Genomic DNA, 17,312 nt, shown 5'->3' with positions numbered 1-17,312 from the left:
AGAAAACACTCTCTAGTTTCTAAAACCGTTTGAATTATTTCTCTGAGTGAAACAGAACTCATTCTGCAGCACACTTCCTGTCAAGGAGTGAGATTTCTGAAATCGAGGTCTCTGTTCTAGGGTCAGTTTATAAATTCCCATGTAAGCTATGGGGCTACATGCACTGCATACGCCTTCCTCTAGATGTCAGTAAGCGGTGAGAATTTGAATGGAGTGGATTGCACCATCTGGGGCACTATAAAAGCCCGTGGAACGGAAGGTCCGTTCTTTTCAACGGGGCGCCTGGCGCAGGAGGGACATCACAATGGCGTCCTGAAAAGCTTTCGTTTTAGCAGTTCTATATCTCCGGCTCTGATTTAATTAGATTTTTGTCTTAAAAACTTCATAAGGTAGTTAATTTAAACCGACTTATAGCAGTTTATATCAGTTTATTGCGATTTTCTGGAATTTCTTTGTCACGCGCTATCACGAGTTGGACACCTCTCCGGTACATGGCTAGCGTTAGCTGCTAGTTCTGCAGGAGAAGAGGACATCTTTCAACCAAAAGATGATTGTTCTGGAGAAAGGACACCTTGCCCAAGATTCTGATGGAAGCTCGTCAAATAGTAAGAAGTCTTTATGCTGTTAATTCGTATTTATGTTGACAAATGTTAAACAATAATTCCGCCATGAATTTCGGTGCGGTCTCGCTTTAGCGCACGCTGTATGCACAGTAACGTTAATTTTAAAAATGTAACACAGCGGTTGCATTAAGAACTAATGTATCTTTCATTTGCTGTCCAACCTGTATTTTTTTGTCAAGTTTATGAATAGTAATCGATTAGATTAGGTGCCTCTCCAAGATGGCGCCGGACAGAATGCTTGAAGTTTGGCCACTACTCACATTGTATAACCACGATTTGTGCCGCTACATATGCACATTTTCGAACAAACCCTATATGCATTGTGTAATATGATGTTACAGGACTGTCATCTGAAGAAGTTTATGAAGGTTAGTCAAAAATTATATATCTTTTGCTTGCTTGTTACGATCGCTAACCTTTGCTGCTGGTAAATGGTGTTGTGTTTCTGGCTATTGTGGTAAGCTAATATAATGCTATATTGTGTTTTCGCTGTAAAACACTTAAAAATCTGAAATATTGGCTGGATTCACAAGATGTTTGTCTTTCATTTGCTGTACGCTGTGTATTTTTCAGAAATGTTTTATGATGAGTATTTAGGTAATTCACGTTGCTCTCTGTAGTTATTCTAGTCGCTTTGGTGAGAGTTGTGATGGTGGCTGCAATGGTAAACTATGATTTATACCTGAAATATGCACATTTTTCGAACAAAACATATGCTATACAATAAATATGTTATCAGACTGTCATCTGATGAAGTTGTTTCTTGGTTAGTGGCAATTTATATCTTTATTTGGTCGAATTTGTGATAGCTACTGATGCAGTAAAAAAATGGTGGAGTAAAAAAAGTGGTGTCTTTTGCTAACGTGGTTAGCTAATAGATTTACATATTGTGTCTTCCCTGTAAAACATTTTAAAAATCAGAAATGATGGCTGGATTCACAAGATGTGTATCTTTCATCTGGTGTCTTGGACTTGTGATTTAATGATATTTAGATGCTAGTATTTACTTGTGACGCTATGCTAGGCTATGCTAGTCAGCTTTTTTACTGATGGGGGTGCTCCCGGATCCAGGATTGGGAGGAATTAGAGGTTAATAAGAGTCAGCTAAATAACATCTATTCTTAATATATTAGAATTATTATCATATAGAGGTTTGAAAAATAACCTACTGCCAACCGTTCTCTCGGAGAACATCTGCTGGGGCATCAGATTTGTTGTTCAGCTCAGCACTAACAGATGTTTGTTTCCTGTCTCTACAGCGGGCTGATGAAACCAGGGCTGAACGCTATCATGGGGGCCACAGGAAGCGGGAAGTCATCGTAAGTGACATTTCAGCTGACTCAGAAGGTTGGGGTTGTGTTCTTTTATAGTTGTGTAAAGGTTGTGGTTGTGTTGTATTATAGTTGTTTAAAGGTTGTGTTGTATTATAGTTGTGTAAAGGTTGTGGTTGTGTTGTATTATAGTTGTGTAAAGGTTGGGATTGTGTTGTATTATAGTTGTGTAAAGGTTGGGCTTGTGGTTGTATTATAGTTGTGTAAAGGTTGGGGTTGTGTTATAGTTGTGTAAAGGTTGGGGTTGTGTTATAGTTGTGTAAAGGTTGTGGTTGTGTTATAGTTGTGTAAAGGTTGGGGTTGTATTATAGTTGTGTAAAGGTTGGGGTTGTATTATAGTTGTGTAAAGGTTGGGGTTGTATTCTAGTTGTGTAAAGGTTGGGGTTGTATTATAGTTGTGTAAAGGTTGTGGTTGTGTTGTATTATAGTTGTGTAAAGGTTGTGGTTGTGTTATAGTTGTGTAAAGGTTGGGGTTGTATTATAGTTGTGCAAAGGTTGGGGTTGTGTTATAGTTGTGTAAAGGTTGGGGTTGTGTTGTATTATAGTTGTGTAAAGGTTGGGGTTGTATTATAGTTGTGTAAAGGTTGTGGTTGTGTTGTATTATAGTTGTGTAAAGGTTGTGTTGTGTTGTGGTTGTGTTGTATTATAGTTGTGTAAAGGTTGTGGTTGTGTTGTGTAAAGGTTGTGTTGTAGTTGTGTTATGGTTGTGGTTGTGTTGTGTACAGGTTGTGGTTGTATTATAGTTGTGGATGTGTTGTGGATGTGTTGTATTATAGTTGTGTAAAGGTTGGGGTTGTATTATAGTTGTGTAAAGGTTGTGGATGTGTTGTGTGCAGGTTTCTGGATGTGCTGGCAGCCAGGAAGGACCCAGCAGGTCTGGCTGGAGAGGTGTTGATAGACGGAGCTCCTCAACCTCCCAACTTCAAATGTCTCTCAGGATATGTGGTCCAGGTAGAGGACTGACACACACACACACACACACACACACACACACACACACACACACACACACACACACACACACACACACACACACACACACACACACACACACACACACACACACAGGTGACCAGACTATAGTTACGAGTGTCTGGTCTTCTCTCCCCCCCCCCCCCCCCCCCCCTCCCCCCCTCTCTCGCTGCCCCCCCACCAACCGTCAGGATGATGTGGTGATGGGGACTCTGACTGTGAGGGAGAACTTCCGTTTCTCTGCTGCGTTGCGTCTCCCGTCCTCCGTCAGCCAGAAGGAGAAGGAGGACAAAGTCAACCGACTCATCACAGAACTGGGCCTCACTAAAGTAGCAGACTCACGGGTCAGTGTGGACGGGTGTGTGGAGGGGGATGGGGGGAGAGGACAGAGAGAGTGTGTGACTGAATGTGTGTATTCTGTCTCCAGGTTGGTACCCAGTTGATCAGGGGTATATCAGGAGGGGAAAGGAAGAGGACAAACATCGGTATGGAACTGATCATCGACCCTCCTGTTCTCTTTCTGGATGAACCCACCACAGGCCTGGACGCTAGCACAGCTAACTCTGTACTACTACTGCTCAAGAGGTAGAACCTGGGTATTGTAGTTCTAATATTGTAGGGTTAGTCTGGGTATTGACGTTTTAATATTGTAGGGTTAGTCTGGGTATTGTAGTTCTAACAATGTAGGGTTAGTCTGGGTATTGTAGTCCCCTTTCTGGATGAACCCACAACCGGCCTGGACGCTAGCACAGCTAACTCTGTACTACTACTGCTCAAGAGGTAGAACCTGGGTATTGTAGTTCTCTTTCTGGATGAACCCACCACCGGCCTGGACGCTAGCACAGCTAACTCTGTACTACTACTGCTCAAGAGGTAGAACCTGGGTATTGTAGTTCTAATATTGTAGGGTTAGTCTGGGTATTGTAGTTCTAATATTGTAGGGTTAGTCTGGGTATTGTAGTTCTAATATTGTAGGGTTAGTCTGGGCACTGTAGTTCTAACATTGTAGGGTTAGTCTGGGTATTGTAGTTCTAATATTGTAGGGTTAGTCTGGGTATTGTAGTTCTAATATTGTAGGGTTAGTCTGGGTATTGTAGTTCTAATATTGTAGGGTTAGTCTGGGTATTGCAGTTCTCTTTCTGGATGAACCCACAACCGGCCTGGACGCTAGCACAGCTAACTCTGTACTACTACTGCTCAAGAGGTAGAACCTGGGTATTGTAGTTCTAATATTGTAGGGTTAGTCTGGGTATTGACGTTCTAATATTGTAGGGTTAGTCTGGGCATTGTAGTTCTAATATTGTAGGGTTAGTCTGGGTATTGCAGTTCTCTTTCTGGATGAACCCACCACAGGCCTGGACGCTAGCAAAGCTAACTCTGTACTACTACTGTTCAAGATATAGAACTTGGGTATTAGTATGGGTATTGCAGTCTGGGTATTGTAGTCTGGGTGTTGCAGTCTGGGTGGGTGGGTGTTGTAGTCTGGGTATTGTAGTCTGGGTATTGTAGTCTGGGTATTGTAGTCTGGGTATTGTAACACTAACCTCCTCCTCTCTCTATCAGGATGTCTAGTCATGGTGTTGTAGTCTGGGTGTTGTAGTCTGGGTGTTGTAGTCTGGGTATTGTAACACTAACCTCCTCCTCCTCTCTATCAGGATGTCTAGTCATGGTGTTGTAGTCTGGGTATTGTAGTCTGGGTGTTGTAGTCTGGGTATTGTAGTCTGGGTATTGTAACACTAACCTCCTCCTCCTCTCTATCAGGATGTCTAGTCATGGTGTTGTAGTCTGGGTGTTGTAGTCTGGGTATTGTAGTCTGGGTATTGTAACACTAACCTCCTCCTCCTCTCTATCAGGATGTCTAGTCATGGTGTTGTAGTCTGGGTGTTGTAGTCTGGGTGTTGTAGTCTGGGTGTTGTAGTCTGGGTGTTGTAGTCTGGGTATTGTAGTCTGGGTGTTGTAGTCTGGGTATTGTAACACTAACCTCCTCCTCCTCTCTATCAGGATGTCTAGTCATGGTGTTGTAGTCTGGGTATTGTAGTCTGGGTATTGTAGTCTGGGTGTTGTAGTCTGGGTATTGTAACACTAACCTCCTCCTCCTCTCTATCAGGATGTCTAGTGATGGTGTTGTAGTCTGGGTATTGTAGTCTGGGTATTGTAGTCTGGGTGTTGTAGTCTGGGTATTGTAACACTAACCTCCTCCTCTCTCTATCAGGATGTCTAGTCATGGTGTTGTAGTCTGGGTGTTGTAGTCTGGGTGTTGTAGTCTGGGTATTGTAGTCTGGGTGTTGTAGTCTGGGTATTGTAGTCTGGGTGTTGTAACACTAACCTCCTCCTCCTCTCTATCAGGATGTCTAGTCATGGTGTTGTAGTCTGGGTGTTGTAGTCTGGGTATTGTAGTCTGGGTGTTGTAGTCTGGGTATTGTAACACTAACCTCCTCCTCCTCTCTATCAGGATGTTTAGTCATGGTGTTGTAGTCTGGGTATTGTAGTCTGGGTATTGTAACACTAACCTCCTCCTCCTCTCTATCAGGATGTCTAGTCATGGTGTTGTAGTCTGGGTGTTGTAGTCTGGGTATTGTAGTCTGGGTATTGTAACACTAACCTCCTCCTCCTCTCTATCAGGATGTCTAGTCATGGTGTTGTAGTCTGGGTATTGTAGTCTGGGTGTTGTAGTCTGGGTATTGTAGTCTGGGTGTTGTAGTCTGGGTGTTGTAGTCTGGGTATTGTAGTCTGGGTGTTGTAGTCTGGGTGTTGTAGTCTGGGTGTTGTAGTCTGGGTGTTGTAGTCTGGGTATTGTAGTCTGGGTATTGTAGTCTGGGTATTGTAGTCTGGGTGTTGTAGTCTGGGTATTGTAGTCTGGGTGTTGTAGTCTGGGTATTGTAACACTAACCTCCTCCTCCTCTCTATCAGGATGTCTAGTGATGGTGTTGTAGTCTGGGTATTGTAGTCTGGGTATTGTAGTCTGGGTGATGTAGTCTGGGTATTGTAACACTAACCTCCTCCTCTCTCTATCAGGATGTCTAGTCATGGTGTTGTAGTCTGGGTATTGTAGTCTGGGTATTGTAGTCTGGGTATTGTAACACTAACCTCCTCCTCTCTCTATCAGGATGTCTAGTCATGGTGTTGTAGTCTGGGTGTTGTAGTCTGGGTATTGTAGTCTGGGTGTTGTAGTCTGGGTGTTGTAGTCTGGGTGTTGTAGTCTGGGTGTTGTAGTCTGGGTATTGTAGTCTGGGTGTTGTAGTCTGGGTATTGTAACACTAACCTCCTCCTCCTCTCTATCAGGATGTCTAGTCATGGTGTTGTAGTCTGGGTGTTGTAGTCTGGGTATTGTAGTCTGGGTGTTGTAGTCTGGGTGTTGTAACACTAACCTCCTCCTCCTCTCTATCAGGATTTCTAGTCTGGGTATTGTAGTCTGGGTATTGTAGTCTGGGTGTTGTAGTCTGGGTATTGTAGTCTGGGTATTGTAACACTAACCTCCTCCTCTCTCTATCAGGATGTCTAGTCATGGTGTTGTAGTCTGGGTATTGTAGTCTGGGTATTGTAGTCTGGGTATTGTAGCGGGAGAACACTAACCTCCTCCTCCTCTCTATCAGGATGTCTAGTCATGGTGTTGTAGTCTGGGTGTTGTAGTCTGGGTGTTGTAGTCTGGGTGTTGTAGTCTGGGTGTTGTAGTCTGGGTATTGTAGTCTGGGTGTTGTAGTCTGGGTATTGTAACACTAACCTCCTCCTCCTCTCTATCAGGATGTCTAGTCATGGTGTCGTAGTCTGGGTATTGTAGTCTGGGTATTGTAGTCTGGGTGTTGTAGTCTGGGTATTGTAACACTAACCTCCTCCTCCTCTCTATCAGGATGTCTAGTGATGGTGTTGTAGTCTGGGTATTGTAGTCTGGGTATTGTAGTCTGGGTGTTGTAGTCTGGGTATTGTAACACTAACCTCCTCCTCTCTCTATCAGGATGTCTAGTCATGGTGTTGTAGTCTGGGTATTGTAGTCTGGGTATTGTAGTCTGGGTATTGTAGTCTGGGTGTTGTAACACTAACCTCCTCCTCCTCTCTATCAGGATGTCTAGTCATGGTGTTGTAGTCTGGGTGTTGTAGTCTGGGTGTTGTAGTCTGGGTATTGTAGTCTGGGTGTTGTAGTCTGGGTATTGTAGTCTGGGTGTTGTAACACTAACCTCCTCCTCCTCTCTATCAGGATGTCTAGTCATGGTGTTGTAGTCTGGGTGTTGTAGTCTGGGTATTGTAGTCTGGGTGTTGTAGTCTGGGTATTGTAACACTAACCTCCTCCTCCTCTCTATCAGGATGTTTAGTCATGGTGTTGTAGTCTGGGTATTGTAGTCTGGGTATTGTAACACTAACCTCCTCCTCCTCTCTATCAGGATGTCTAGTCATGGTGTTGTAGTCTGGGTGTTGTAGTCTGGGTGTTGTAGTCTGGGTATTGTAACACTAACCTCCTCCTCCTCTCTATCAGGATGTCTAGTCATGGTGTTGTAGTCTGGGTATTGTAGTCTGGGTGTTGTAGTCTGGGTATTGTAGTCTGGGTGTTGTAGTCTGGGTGTTGTAGTCTGGGTATTGTAGTCTGGGTGTTGTAGTCTGGGTGTTGTAGTCTGGGTATTGTAGTCTGGGTATTGTAGTCTGGGTGTTGTAGTCTGGGTGTTGTAGTCTGGGTGTTGTAGTCTGGGTATTGTAACACTAACCTCCTCCTCCTCTCTATCAGGATGTCTAGTGATGGTGTTGTAGTCTGGGTATTGTAGTCTGGGTATTGTAGTCTGGGTGTTGTAGTCTGGGTATTGTAACACTAACCTCCTCCTCTCTCTATCAGGATGTCTAGTCATGGTGTTGTAGTCTGGGTGTTGTAGTCTGGGTATTGTAGTCTGGGTGTTGTAGTCTGGGTGTTGTAACACTAACCTCCTCCTCCTCTCTATCAGGATGTCTAGTCTGGGTATTGTAGTCTGGGTATTGTAGTCTGGGTGTTGTAGTCTGGGTATTGTAGTCTGGGTATTGTAACACTAACCTCCTCCTCTCTCTATCAGGATGTCTAGTCATTGTGTTGTAGTCTGGGTATTGTAGTCTGGGTATTGTAGTCTGGGTATTGTAACACTAACCTCCTCCTCCTCTCTATCAGGATGTCTAGTCATGGTGTTGTAGTCTGGGTATTGTAGTCTGGGTGTTGTAGTCTGGGTATTGTAGTCTGGGTATTGTAACACTAACCTCCTCCTCTCTCTATCAGGATGTCTAGTCATGGTGTTGTAGTCTGGGTGTTGTAGTCTGGGTATTGTAGTCTGGGTGTTGTAGTCTGGGTATTGTAGTCTGGGTGTTGTAGTCTGGGTATTGTAGTCTGGGTGTTGTAGTCTGGGTATTGTAGTCTGGGTATTGTAACACTAACCTCCTCCTCTCTCTATCAGGATGTCTAGTCATGGTGTTGTAGTCTGGGTGTTGTAGTCTGGGTATTGTAGTCTGGGTATTGTAGTCTGGGTATTGTAGTCTGGGTGTTGTAGTCTGGGTATTGTAGTCTGGGTATTGTAGTCTGGGTATTGTAACACTAACCTCCTCCTCCTCTCTATCAGGATGTCTAGTCATGGTGTTGTAGTCTGGGTAATGTAGTCTGGGTGTTGTAGTCTGGGTATTGTAGTCTGGGTATTGTAACACTAACCTCATCCTCCTCTCTATCAGGATGTCTAGTCATGGTGTTGTAGTCTGGGTGTTGTAGTCTGGGTATTGTAGTCTGGGTATTGTAACACTAACCTCCTCCTCCTCTCTATCAGGATGTCTAGTCATGGTGTTGTAGTCTGGGTATTGTAGTCTGGGTATTGTAGTCTGGGTGTTGTAGTCTGGGTATTGTAGTCTGGGTATTGTAGTCTGGGTATTGTAACACTAACCTCCTCCTCCTCTCTATCAGGATGTCTAGTGATGGTGTTGTAGTCTGGGTGTTGTAGTCTGGGTATTGTAGTCTGGGTGTTGTAGTCTGGGTATTGTAACACTAACCTCCTCCTCCTCTCTATCAGGATGTCTAGTCATGGTGTTGTAGTCTGGGTGTTGTAGTCTGGGTGTTGTAGTCTGGGTATTGTAGTCTGGGTATTGTAGTCTGGGTATTGTAACACTAACCTCCTCCTCCTCTCTATCAGGATGTCTAGTCATGGTGTTGTAGTCTGGGTGTTGTAGTCTGGGTATTGTAGTCTGGGTGTTGTAGTCTGGGTGTTGTAACACTAACCTCCTCCTCCTCTCTATCAGGATGTCTAGTCATGGTGTTGTAGTCTGGGTATTGTAGTCTGGGTATTGTAGTCTGGGTATTGTAGTCTGGGTATTGTAACACTAACCTCCTCCTCCTCTCTATCAGGATGTCTAGTCATGGTGTTGTAGTCTGGGTATTGTAGTCTGGGTATTGTAGTCTGGGTGTTGTAGTCTGGGTATTGTAGTCTGGGTGTTGTAGTCTGGGTGTTGTAGTCTGGGTGTTGTAGTCTGGGTATTGTAACACTAACCTCCTCCTCCTCTCTATCAGGATGTCTAGTCATGGTGTTGCAGTCTGGGTGTTGTAGTCTGGGTGTTGTAGTCTGGGTATTGTAGTCTGGGTATTGTAGTCTGGGTATTGTAACACTAACCTCCTCCTCCTCTCTATCAGGATGTCTAGTCATGGTGTTGCAGTCTGGGTGTTGCAGTCTGGGTGGGTGGGTGTTGTAGTCTGGGTATTGTAGTCTGGGTGTTGTAGTTTGGGTGTTGTAACACTAACCTCCTCCTCCTCTCTATCAGGATGTCTAGTCATGGTGTTGCAGTCTGGGTGTTGCAGTCTGGGTGGGTGGGTGTTGTAGTTTGGGTATTGTAGTCTGGGTGTTGTAGTTTGGGTGTTGTAACACTAACCTCCTCCTCCTCTCTATCAGGATGTCTAGTCATGGTGTTGTAGTCTGGGTGTTGTAGTCTGGGTATTGTAGTCTGGGTATTGTAACACTAACCTCCTCCTCCTCTCTTTCAGGATGTCTAGTCATGGTGTTGTAGTCTGGGTGTTGTAGTCTGGGTGTTGTAGTCTGGGTGTTGTAGTCTGGGTATTGTAACACTAACCTCCTCCTCCTCTCTATCAGGATGTCTAGTCATGGTGTTGTAGTCTGGGTGTTGTAGTCTGGGTATTGTAGTCTGGGTGTTGTAGTCTGGGTATTGTAACACTAACCTCCTCCTCCTCTCTATCAGGATGTCTAGTCTGGGTGTTGTAGTCTGGGTATTGTAGTCTGGGTGTTGTAGTCTGGGTATTGTAACACTAACCTCCTCCTCCTCTCTATCAGGATGTCTAGTCTGGGTGTTGTAGTCTGGGTATTGTAGTCTGGGTGTTGTAGTCTGGGTATTGTAACACTAACCTCCTCCTCCTCTCTATCAGGATGTCTAGTCATGGTGTTGTAGTCTGGGTATTGTAGTCTGGGTATTGTAGTCTGGGTGTTGTAGTCTGGGTATTGTAACACTAACCTCCTCCTCCTCTCTATCAGGATGTCTAGTCATGGTGTTGTAGTCTGGGTATTGTAGTCTGGGTATTGTAGTCTGGGTGTTGTAGTCTGGGTATTGTAACACTAACCTCCTCCTCCTCTCTATCAGGATGTCTAGTCATGGTGTTGTAGTCTGGGTGTTGTAGTCTGGGTGTTGTAGTCTGGGTGTTGTAGTCTGGGTATTGTAACACTAACCTCCTCCTCCTCTCTATCAGGATGTCTAGTCATGGTGTTGTAGTCTGGGTATTGTAGTCTGGGTATTGTAGTCTGGGTATTGTAGTCTGGGTATTGTAACACTAACCTCCTCCTCCTCTCTATCAGGATGTCTAGTCATGGTGTTGTAGTCTGGGTGTTGTAGTCTGGGTGTTGTAGTCTGGGTATTGTAACACTAACCTCCTCCTCCTCTCTATCAGGATGTCTAGTCATGGTGTTGTAGTCTGGGTGTTGTAGTCTGGGTGTTGTAGTCTGGGTGTTGTAGTCTGGGTATTGTAGTCTGGGTGTTGTAGTCTGGGTATTGTAGTCTGGGTATTGTAGTCTGGGTATTGTAACACTAACCTCCTCCTCCTCTCTATCAGGATGTCTAGTCATGGTGTTGTAGTCTGGGTATTGTAGTCTGGGTATTGTAGTCTGGGTGTTGTAGTCTGGGTATTGTAACACTAACCTCCTCCTCCTCTCTATCAGGATGTCTAGTCTGGGTATTGTAGTCTGGGTATTGTAGTCTGGGTGTTGTAGTCTGGGTATTGTAGTCTGGGTATTGTAACACTAACCTCCTCCTCTCTCTATCAGGATGTCTAGTCATGGTGTTGTAGTCTGGGTATTGTAGTCTGGGTATTGTAGTCTGGGTATTGTAACACTAACCTCCTCCTCCTCTCTATCAGGATGTCTAGTCATGGTGTTGTAGTCTGGGTGTTGTAGTCTGGGTATTGTAGTCTGGGTGTTGTAGTCTGGGTATTGTAGTCTGGGTGTTGTAGTCTGGGTATTGTAGTCTGGGTATTGTAACACTAACCTCCTCCTCTCTCTATCAGGATGTCTAGTCATGGTGTTGTAGTCTGGGTGTTGTAGTCTGGGTATTGTAGTCTGGGTATTGTAGTCTGGGTGTTGTAGTCTGGGTATTGTAGTCTGGGTATTGTAGTCTGGGTATTGTAACACTAACCTCCTCCTCCTCTCTATCAGGATGTCTAGTCATGGTGTTGTAGTCTGGGTGTTGTAGTCTGGGTGTTGTAGTCTGGGTATTGTAGTCTGGGTATTGTAACACTAACCTCATCCTCCTCTCTATCAGGATGTCTAGTCATGGTGTTGTAGTCTGGGTGTTGTAGTCTGGGTATTGTAGTCTGGGTATTGTAACACTAACCTCCTCCTCCTCTCTATCAGGATGTCTAGTCATGGTGTTGTAGTCTGGGTATTGTAGTCTGGGTATTGTAGTCTGGGTGTTGTAGTCTGGGTATTGTAGTCTGGGTATTGTAGTCTGGGTATTGTAACACTAACCTCCTCCTCCTCTCTATCAGGATGTCTAGTGATGGTGTTGTAGTCTGGGTGTTGTAGTCTGGGTATTGTAGTCTGGGTGTTGTAGTCTGGGTATTGTAACACTAACCTCCTCCTCCTCTCTATCAGGATGTCTAGTCATGGTGTTGTAGTCTGGGTGTTGTAGTCTGGTGTTGTAGTCTGGGTATTGTAGTCTGGGTATTGTAGTCTGGGTATTGTAACACTAACCTCCTCCTCCTCTCTATCAGGATGTCTAGTGATGGTGTTGTAGTCTGGGTGTTGTAGTCTGGGTATTGTAGTCTGGGTGTTGTAGTCTGGGTGTTGTAACACTAACCTCCTCCTCCTCTCTATCAGGATGTCTAGTCATGGTGTTGTAGTCTGGGTGTTGTAGTCTGGGTATTGTAGTCTGGGTGTTGTAGTCTGGGTATTGTAACACTAACCTCCTCCTCCTCTCTATCAGGATGTCTAGTCATGGTGTTGTAGTCTGGGTATTGTAGTCTGGGTATTGTAGTCTGGGTATTGTAGTCTGGGTATTGTAACACTAACCTCCTCCTCCTCTCTATCAGGATGTCTAGTCATGGTGTTGTAGTCTGGGTATTGTAGTCTGGGTATTGTAGTCTGGGTGTTGTAGTCTGGGTATTGTAGTCTGGGTGTTGTAGTCTGGGTGTTGTAGTCTGGGTATTGTAACACTAACCTCCTCCTCCTCTCTATCAGGATGTCTAGTCATGGTGTTGCAGTCTGGGTGTTGTAGTCTGGGTGTTGTAGTCTGGGTATTGTAGTCTGGGTATTGTAGTCTGGGTATTGTAACACTAACCTCCTCCTCCTCTCTATCAGGATGTCTAGTCATGGTGTTGCAGTCTGGGTGTTGCAGTCTGGGTGGGTGGGTGTTGTAGTCTGGGTATTGTAGTCTGGGTGTTGTAGTTTGGGTGTTGTAACACTAACCTCCTCCTCCTCTCTATCAGGATGTCTAGTCATGGTGTTGTAGTCTGGGTGTTGTAGTCTGGGTGTTGTAGTCTGGGTGTTGTAGTCTGGGTATTGTAACACTAACCTCCTCCTCCTCTCTATCAGGATGTCTAGTCATGGTGTTGTAGTCTGGGTGTTGTAGTCTGGGTATTGTAGTCTGGGTGTTGTAGTCTGGGTATTGTAACACTAACCTCCTCCTCCTCTCTATCAGGATGTCTAGTCTGGGTGTTGTAGTCTGGGTGTTGTAGTCTGGGTGTTGTAGTCTGGGTATTGTAACACTAACCTCCTCCTCTCTCTATCAGGATGTCTAGTCATGGTGTTGTAGTCTGGGTATTGTAGTCTGGGTATTGTAGTCTGGGTGTTGTAGTCTGGGTATTGTAACACTAACCTCCTCCTCCTCTCTATCAGGATGTCTAGTCATGGTGTTGTAGTCTGGGTATTGTAGTCTGGGTATTGTAGTCTGGGTGTTGTAGTCTGGGTATTGTAACACTAACCTCCTCCTCCTCTCTATCAGGATGTCTAGTCATGGTGTTGTAGTCTGGGTGTTGTAGTCTGGGTGTTGTAGTCTGGGTATTGTAACACTAACCTCCTCCTCCTCTCTATCAGGATGTCTAGTCATGGTGTTGTAGTCTGGGTATTGTAGTCTGGGTATTGTAGTCTGGGTATTGTAGTCTGGGTATTGTAACACTAACCTCCTCCTCCTCTCTATCAGGATGTCTAGTCATGGTGTTGTAGTCTGGGTGTTGTAGTCTGGGTGTTGTAGTCTGGGTATTGTAACACTAACCTCCTCCTCCTCTCTATCAGGATGTCTAGTCATGGTGTTGTAGTCTGGGTGTTGTAGTCTGGGTGTTGTAGTCTGGGTGTTGTAGTCTGGGTGTTGTAGTCTGGGTATTGTAGTCTGGGTGTTGTAGTCTGGGTATTGTAGTCTGGGTATTGTAGTCTGGGTATTGTAACACTAACCTCCTCCTCCTCTCTATCAGGATGTCTAGTCATGGTGTTGTAGTCTGGGTATTGTAGTCTGGGTATTGTAGTCTGGGTGTTGTTGTCTGGGTATTGTAACACTAACCTCCTCCTCCTCTCTATCAGGATGTCTAGTCATGGTGTTGTAGTCTGGGTATTGTAGTCTGGGTGTTGTAGTCTGGGTGTTGTAGTCTGGGTATTGTAACACTAACCTCCTCCTCTCTCTATCAGGATGTCTAGTCATGGTGTTGTAGTCTGGGTATTGTAGTCTGGGTATTGTAGTCTGGGTGTTGTAGTCTGGGTATTGTAACACTAACCTCCTCCTCCTCTCTATCAGGATGTCTAGTCATGGTGTTGTAGTCTGGGTATTGTAGTCTGGGTATTGTAGTCTGGGTGTTGTAGTCTGGGTATTGTAACACTAACCTCCTCCTCCTCTCTATCAGGATGTCTAGTCATGGTGTTGTAGTCTGGGTGTTGTAGTCTGGGTGTTGTAGTCTGGGTGTTGTAGTCTGGGTATTGTAACACTAACCTCCTCCTCCTCTCTATCAGGATGTCTAGTCATGGTGTTGTAGTCTGGGTGTTGTAGTCTGGGTATTGTAGTCTGGGTGTTGTAGTCTGGGTGTTGTAGTCTGGGTATTGTAGTCTGGGTGTTGTAGTCTGGGTATTGTAGTGCTAATACTGCGGGTTAGTCTGGGTGTTGCAGTCTGGGTATTGCAGTCTGGGTATTGCAGTCTGGGTGTTGCAGTCTGGGTGTTGCAGTCTGGGTGGGTGGGTGTTGTAGTCTGGGTGTTGTAGTCTGGGTATTGTAGTCTGGGTGTTGTAACACTAACCTCCTCCTCTCTCTCTATCAGGATGTCTAGTCATGGTGTTGTAGTCTGGGTATTGTAGTCTGGGTGTTGTAGTCTGGGTGTTGTAGTCTGGGTATTGTAACACTAACCTCCTCCTCTCTCTCTATCAGGATGTCTAGTCATGGCCGTACCATTATCCTGTCCATCCACCAGCCTCGCTACTCCATCTACCGTCTGTTTGACAGTCTGACTCTGCTGGTTAGCGGTAAACAGGTTTACCACGGCCCCGCTCAGAGGGCTCTGGACTACTTCTCTAACATCGGTGAGACAAGTCAAGTCAACAAGTCATTACAAATGTCACGTTTCTAGTGATTTCTAATTCACACTCCTCCTGCTAACCAGACAGTGGAGTCTCAGCTCTCTGCTGATAAACCAGGTTATGAAATGTCTAGAGTTACTAAACAGTTATTATATCCATCATTCTATTGTCTCTCTTTAGAGGTTAATAAGATGAGATGCATTTTCGGCGTGTTACCTTCGGACGGCAGGGACAGGTATTGGAATCCGGCTCGAAGGACCAAATTGTTACGAGAATTATTTTCTCAATGTTCATAAACCAATTCAATTCAACGACTCAGTCTGCTAAATCAGGATTTGTAAGTGTCACGTTCCTGACCTGTTTTTCCTTTTCTTATATTTATTTAGTTGGTCAGGGCGTGAGTTGGGGTGGGTTGTCGATGTGTTATTTTCTATGTTGGGATGTTTGTGTTCGTCCGGGTATGATTCTCAATCAGAGACAGCTGTCAATCGTTGTCCCTGATTGAGAATCATACTTAGGCAGCCTGGGATTCACGTGTGTTTGTATCTCGTGTCAGTGTTCGTACCACACAGGACTGTTTTCGGTTTTGTCACGTTTGTTGCTTTTGTATGTGTAAGTGTTCAGTCTTTGATCATTAAAAGATGACCACTTTCCACTCTGCGTGTTGGTCCGATCCATGCTCCTCCTCGTCTGAGGAGGAGAACGACTATGACGACCATAACAGTAAGATACTGATTTGAAATTAAAACAGACAGAGGCCCAGTCTACAATAGTCAAATGTTTATTTACGAGAGCGCTCCCCTGTTGTACAAAAGCAATTAATTTTATACTAGCTCCTCACGCACACACATTCACACTAACATCAGCACACAATGTCCTGCTACCCAGCCGACAAAGATTAGGGGAATCCGTGAGACTTACTCCCCATCCTCGCTCAAGATAGGGAGACCCTGGGAAGTACTCTCAGTGGCCCCAGCCAAGGTCGGCACCGAATCTAGCTCAGACAGTCGGTTTTTAAGATACTATTATAGACACATTGTACAGTCTATGGTTATACATAATTCTAATCAATTTCATATGATTATACGGCTTCAGGGTGGAATATTCTAGTCGTTCATATAAATTCCATTAACACTAAGATGAGATGCATTTGAGTGTATCAATGTTTCAACCTTCCCTGTATCCAAACCTTATCTGTATCTATAAACAATGTAATTACAACTGTCATCGTTACCCAGGGTACACTTGTGAACCCCACAACAACCCGGCTGACTTCTTCCTGGACGTGATCAATGGAGATTCTACCGCAATCGCCTTCGACAGGATAAAGGCAGCAGACGGTGAGTTCTGATTGGCTAAGGAGCAGGAGAGTCAGTGGGCGGGATCAGTCAGGTCATCCAATGGAATACATATTTTGTCTCTTCATATTCTCCCTCCCTAACTTTGATTACCCTCCATTGACTTCTGTTCTGGCCCCTCTATCCCTTCCCCTCCCGTCTTCTCCAACCCCCCCCCCTCCCTCAGACTCGGACCCAGACAGGGTAACCAGTTCCAGGCAGAACATCGAGGACCATCTGGTCCAGGAGTACCGGGGGAGTCAGTTCTATGGAGAGACCAAGGCCCAGTTAGAACGCATCACCATGAACAGAGAGTACAGGTAATAACACACACACTCGCTCTCTCTGTCTCTGTCTCTGTCTCTCTCTCTCTCTCTCTCTCTCTCTCTCTCTCTCTCTCTCTCTCCTCTCTCTCTCTCTCTATGGTAACTGTCTGTCTGTCTGTCTGTCTGTCTGTCTGTCTGTCTGTCTGTCTGTCTGTCTGTCTGTCTGTCTGTCTGTTCTCTGCAAGTTAATGGACAATCTTCTTGTTGTTCTCCAGTGTGAAGACTCCCTCTCGGACCATCACGTACAACACCTCCTTCTCTACTCAGTTCAGATGGGTCCTGAAGAGAACCTTTACTAACCTCATCCTCAACCCTCAGACATCCTTCGCTCAGGTGTGTGTCTGTGTGTTGCTGTGTGTGTATGTGTGTGGGTTGTATTTACAATGGTGTTTGTTCTTCACTTGTTGCCCTTTTCTTGTGGCAACAGATCACACATCTTGCTGCTGTGATGGAACACTGTGGTATTTCACCCGGTAGATATGGGAGTTTATCAGAATTGTATTTGTTTTCGAATTCTTTGTTGGTCTGTGGAAGCTCTCCTATCTATCTATCTATCTATCTATCTATCTATCTATCTATCTATCTATCTATCTATCTATCTATCTATCTATCTATCTATCTATCTATCTATCTATCTATCTATCTATCTATCTATCTATCTATCTATCTATCTATCTATCTATCTATCTATCTATCTATCTATCTATCTCTCTCTCTCTCTCTCTCTCTCTCTCTCTCTCTATATCTC

At 44.7% G+C, this 17,312-nt stretch overlaps 1 protein-coding gene across 1 annotated transcript in view; it reads left to right on the top strand.

The window, feature by feature from the left end:
- The window catches only part of LOC129835554 (broad substrate specificity ATP-binding cassette transporter ABCG2-like), an 83,526-nt gene that overhangs the window by 56,921 nt on the left and 9,293 nt on the right, over positions 1 to 17,312 (top strand). The window contains exons 3-10 of the mRNA XM_055901240.1: positions 1,883 to 1,942; positions 2,791 to 2,905; positions 3,118 to 3,270; positions 3,354 to 3,511; positions 14,753 to 14,904; positions 16,140 to 16,241; positions 16,426 to 16,558; positions 16,780 to 16,995. Of these exons, the coding sequence (XP_055757215.1) occupies positions 1,883 to 1,942; positions 2,791 to 2,905; positions 3,118 to 3,270; positions 3,354 to 3,511; positions 14,753 to 14,904; positions 16,140 to 16,241; positions 16,426 to 16,558; positions 16,780 to 16,995 (1,089 nt within the window). The remainder of the gene's footprint in view (positions 1 to 1,882; positions 1,943 to 2,790; positions 2,906 to 3,117; positions 3,271 to 3,353; positions 3,512 to 14,752; positions 14,905 to 16,139; positions 16,242 to 16,425; positions 16,559 to 16,779; positions 16,996 to 17,312) is intronic.

Source organism: Salvelinus fontinalis, chromosome 36 (genome assembly GCF_029448725.1).
Source record: "Salvelinus fontinalis isolate EN_2023a chromosome 36, ASM2944872v1, whole genome shotgun sequence".
In the NCBI taxonomy this organism is placed as follows: domain Eukaryota; kingdom Metazoa; phylum Chordata; class Actinopteri; order Salmoniformes; family Salmonidae; genus Salvelinus; species Salvelinus fontinalis.
The sequence above is the reverse complement of the archived record's forward strand: the minus strand, read 5'-3'. Positions and strand labels throughout refer to the sequence as shown.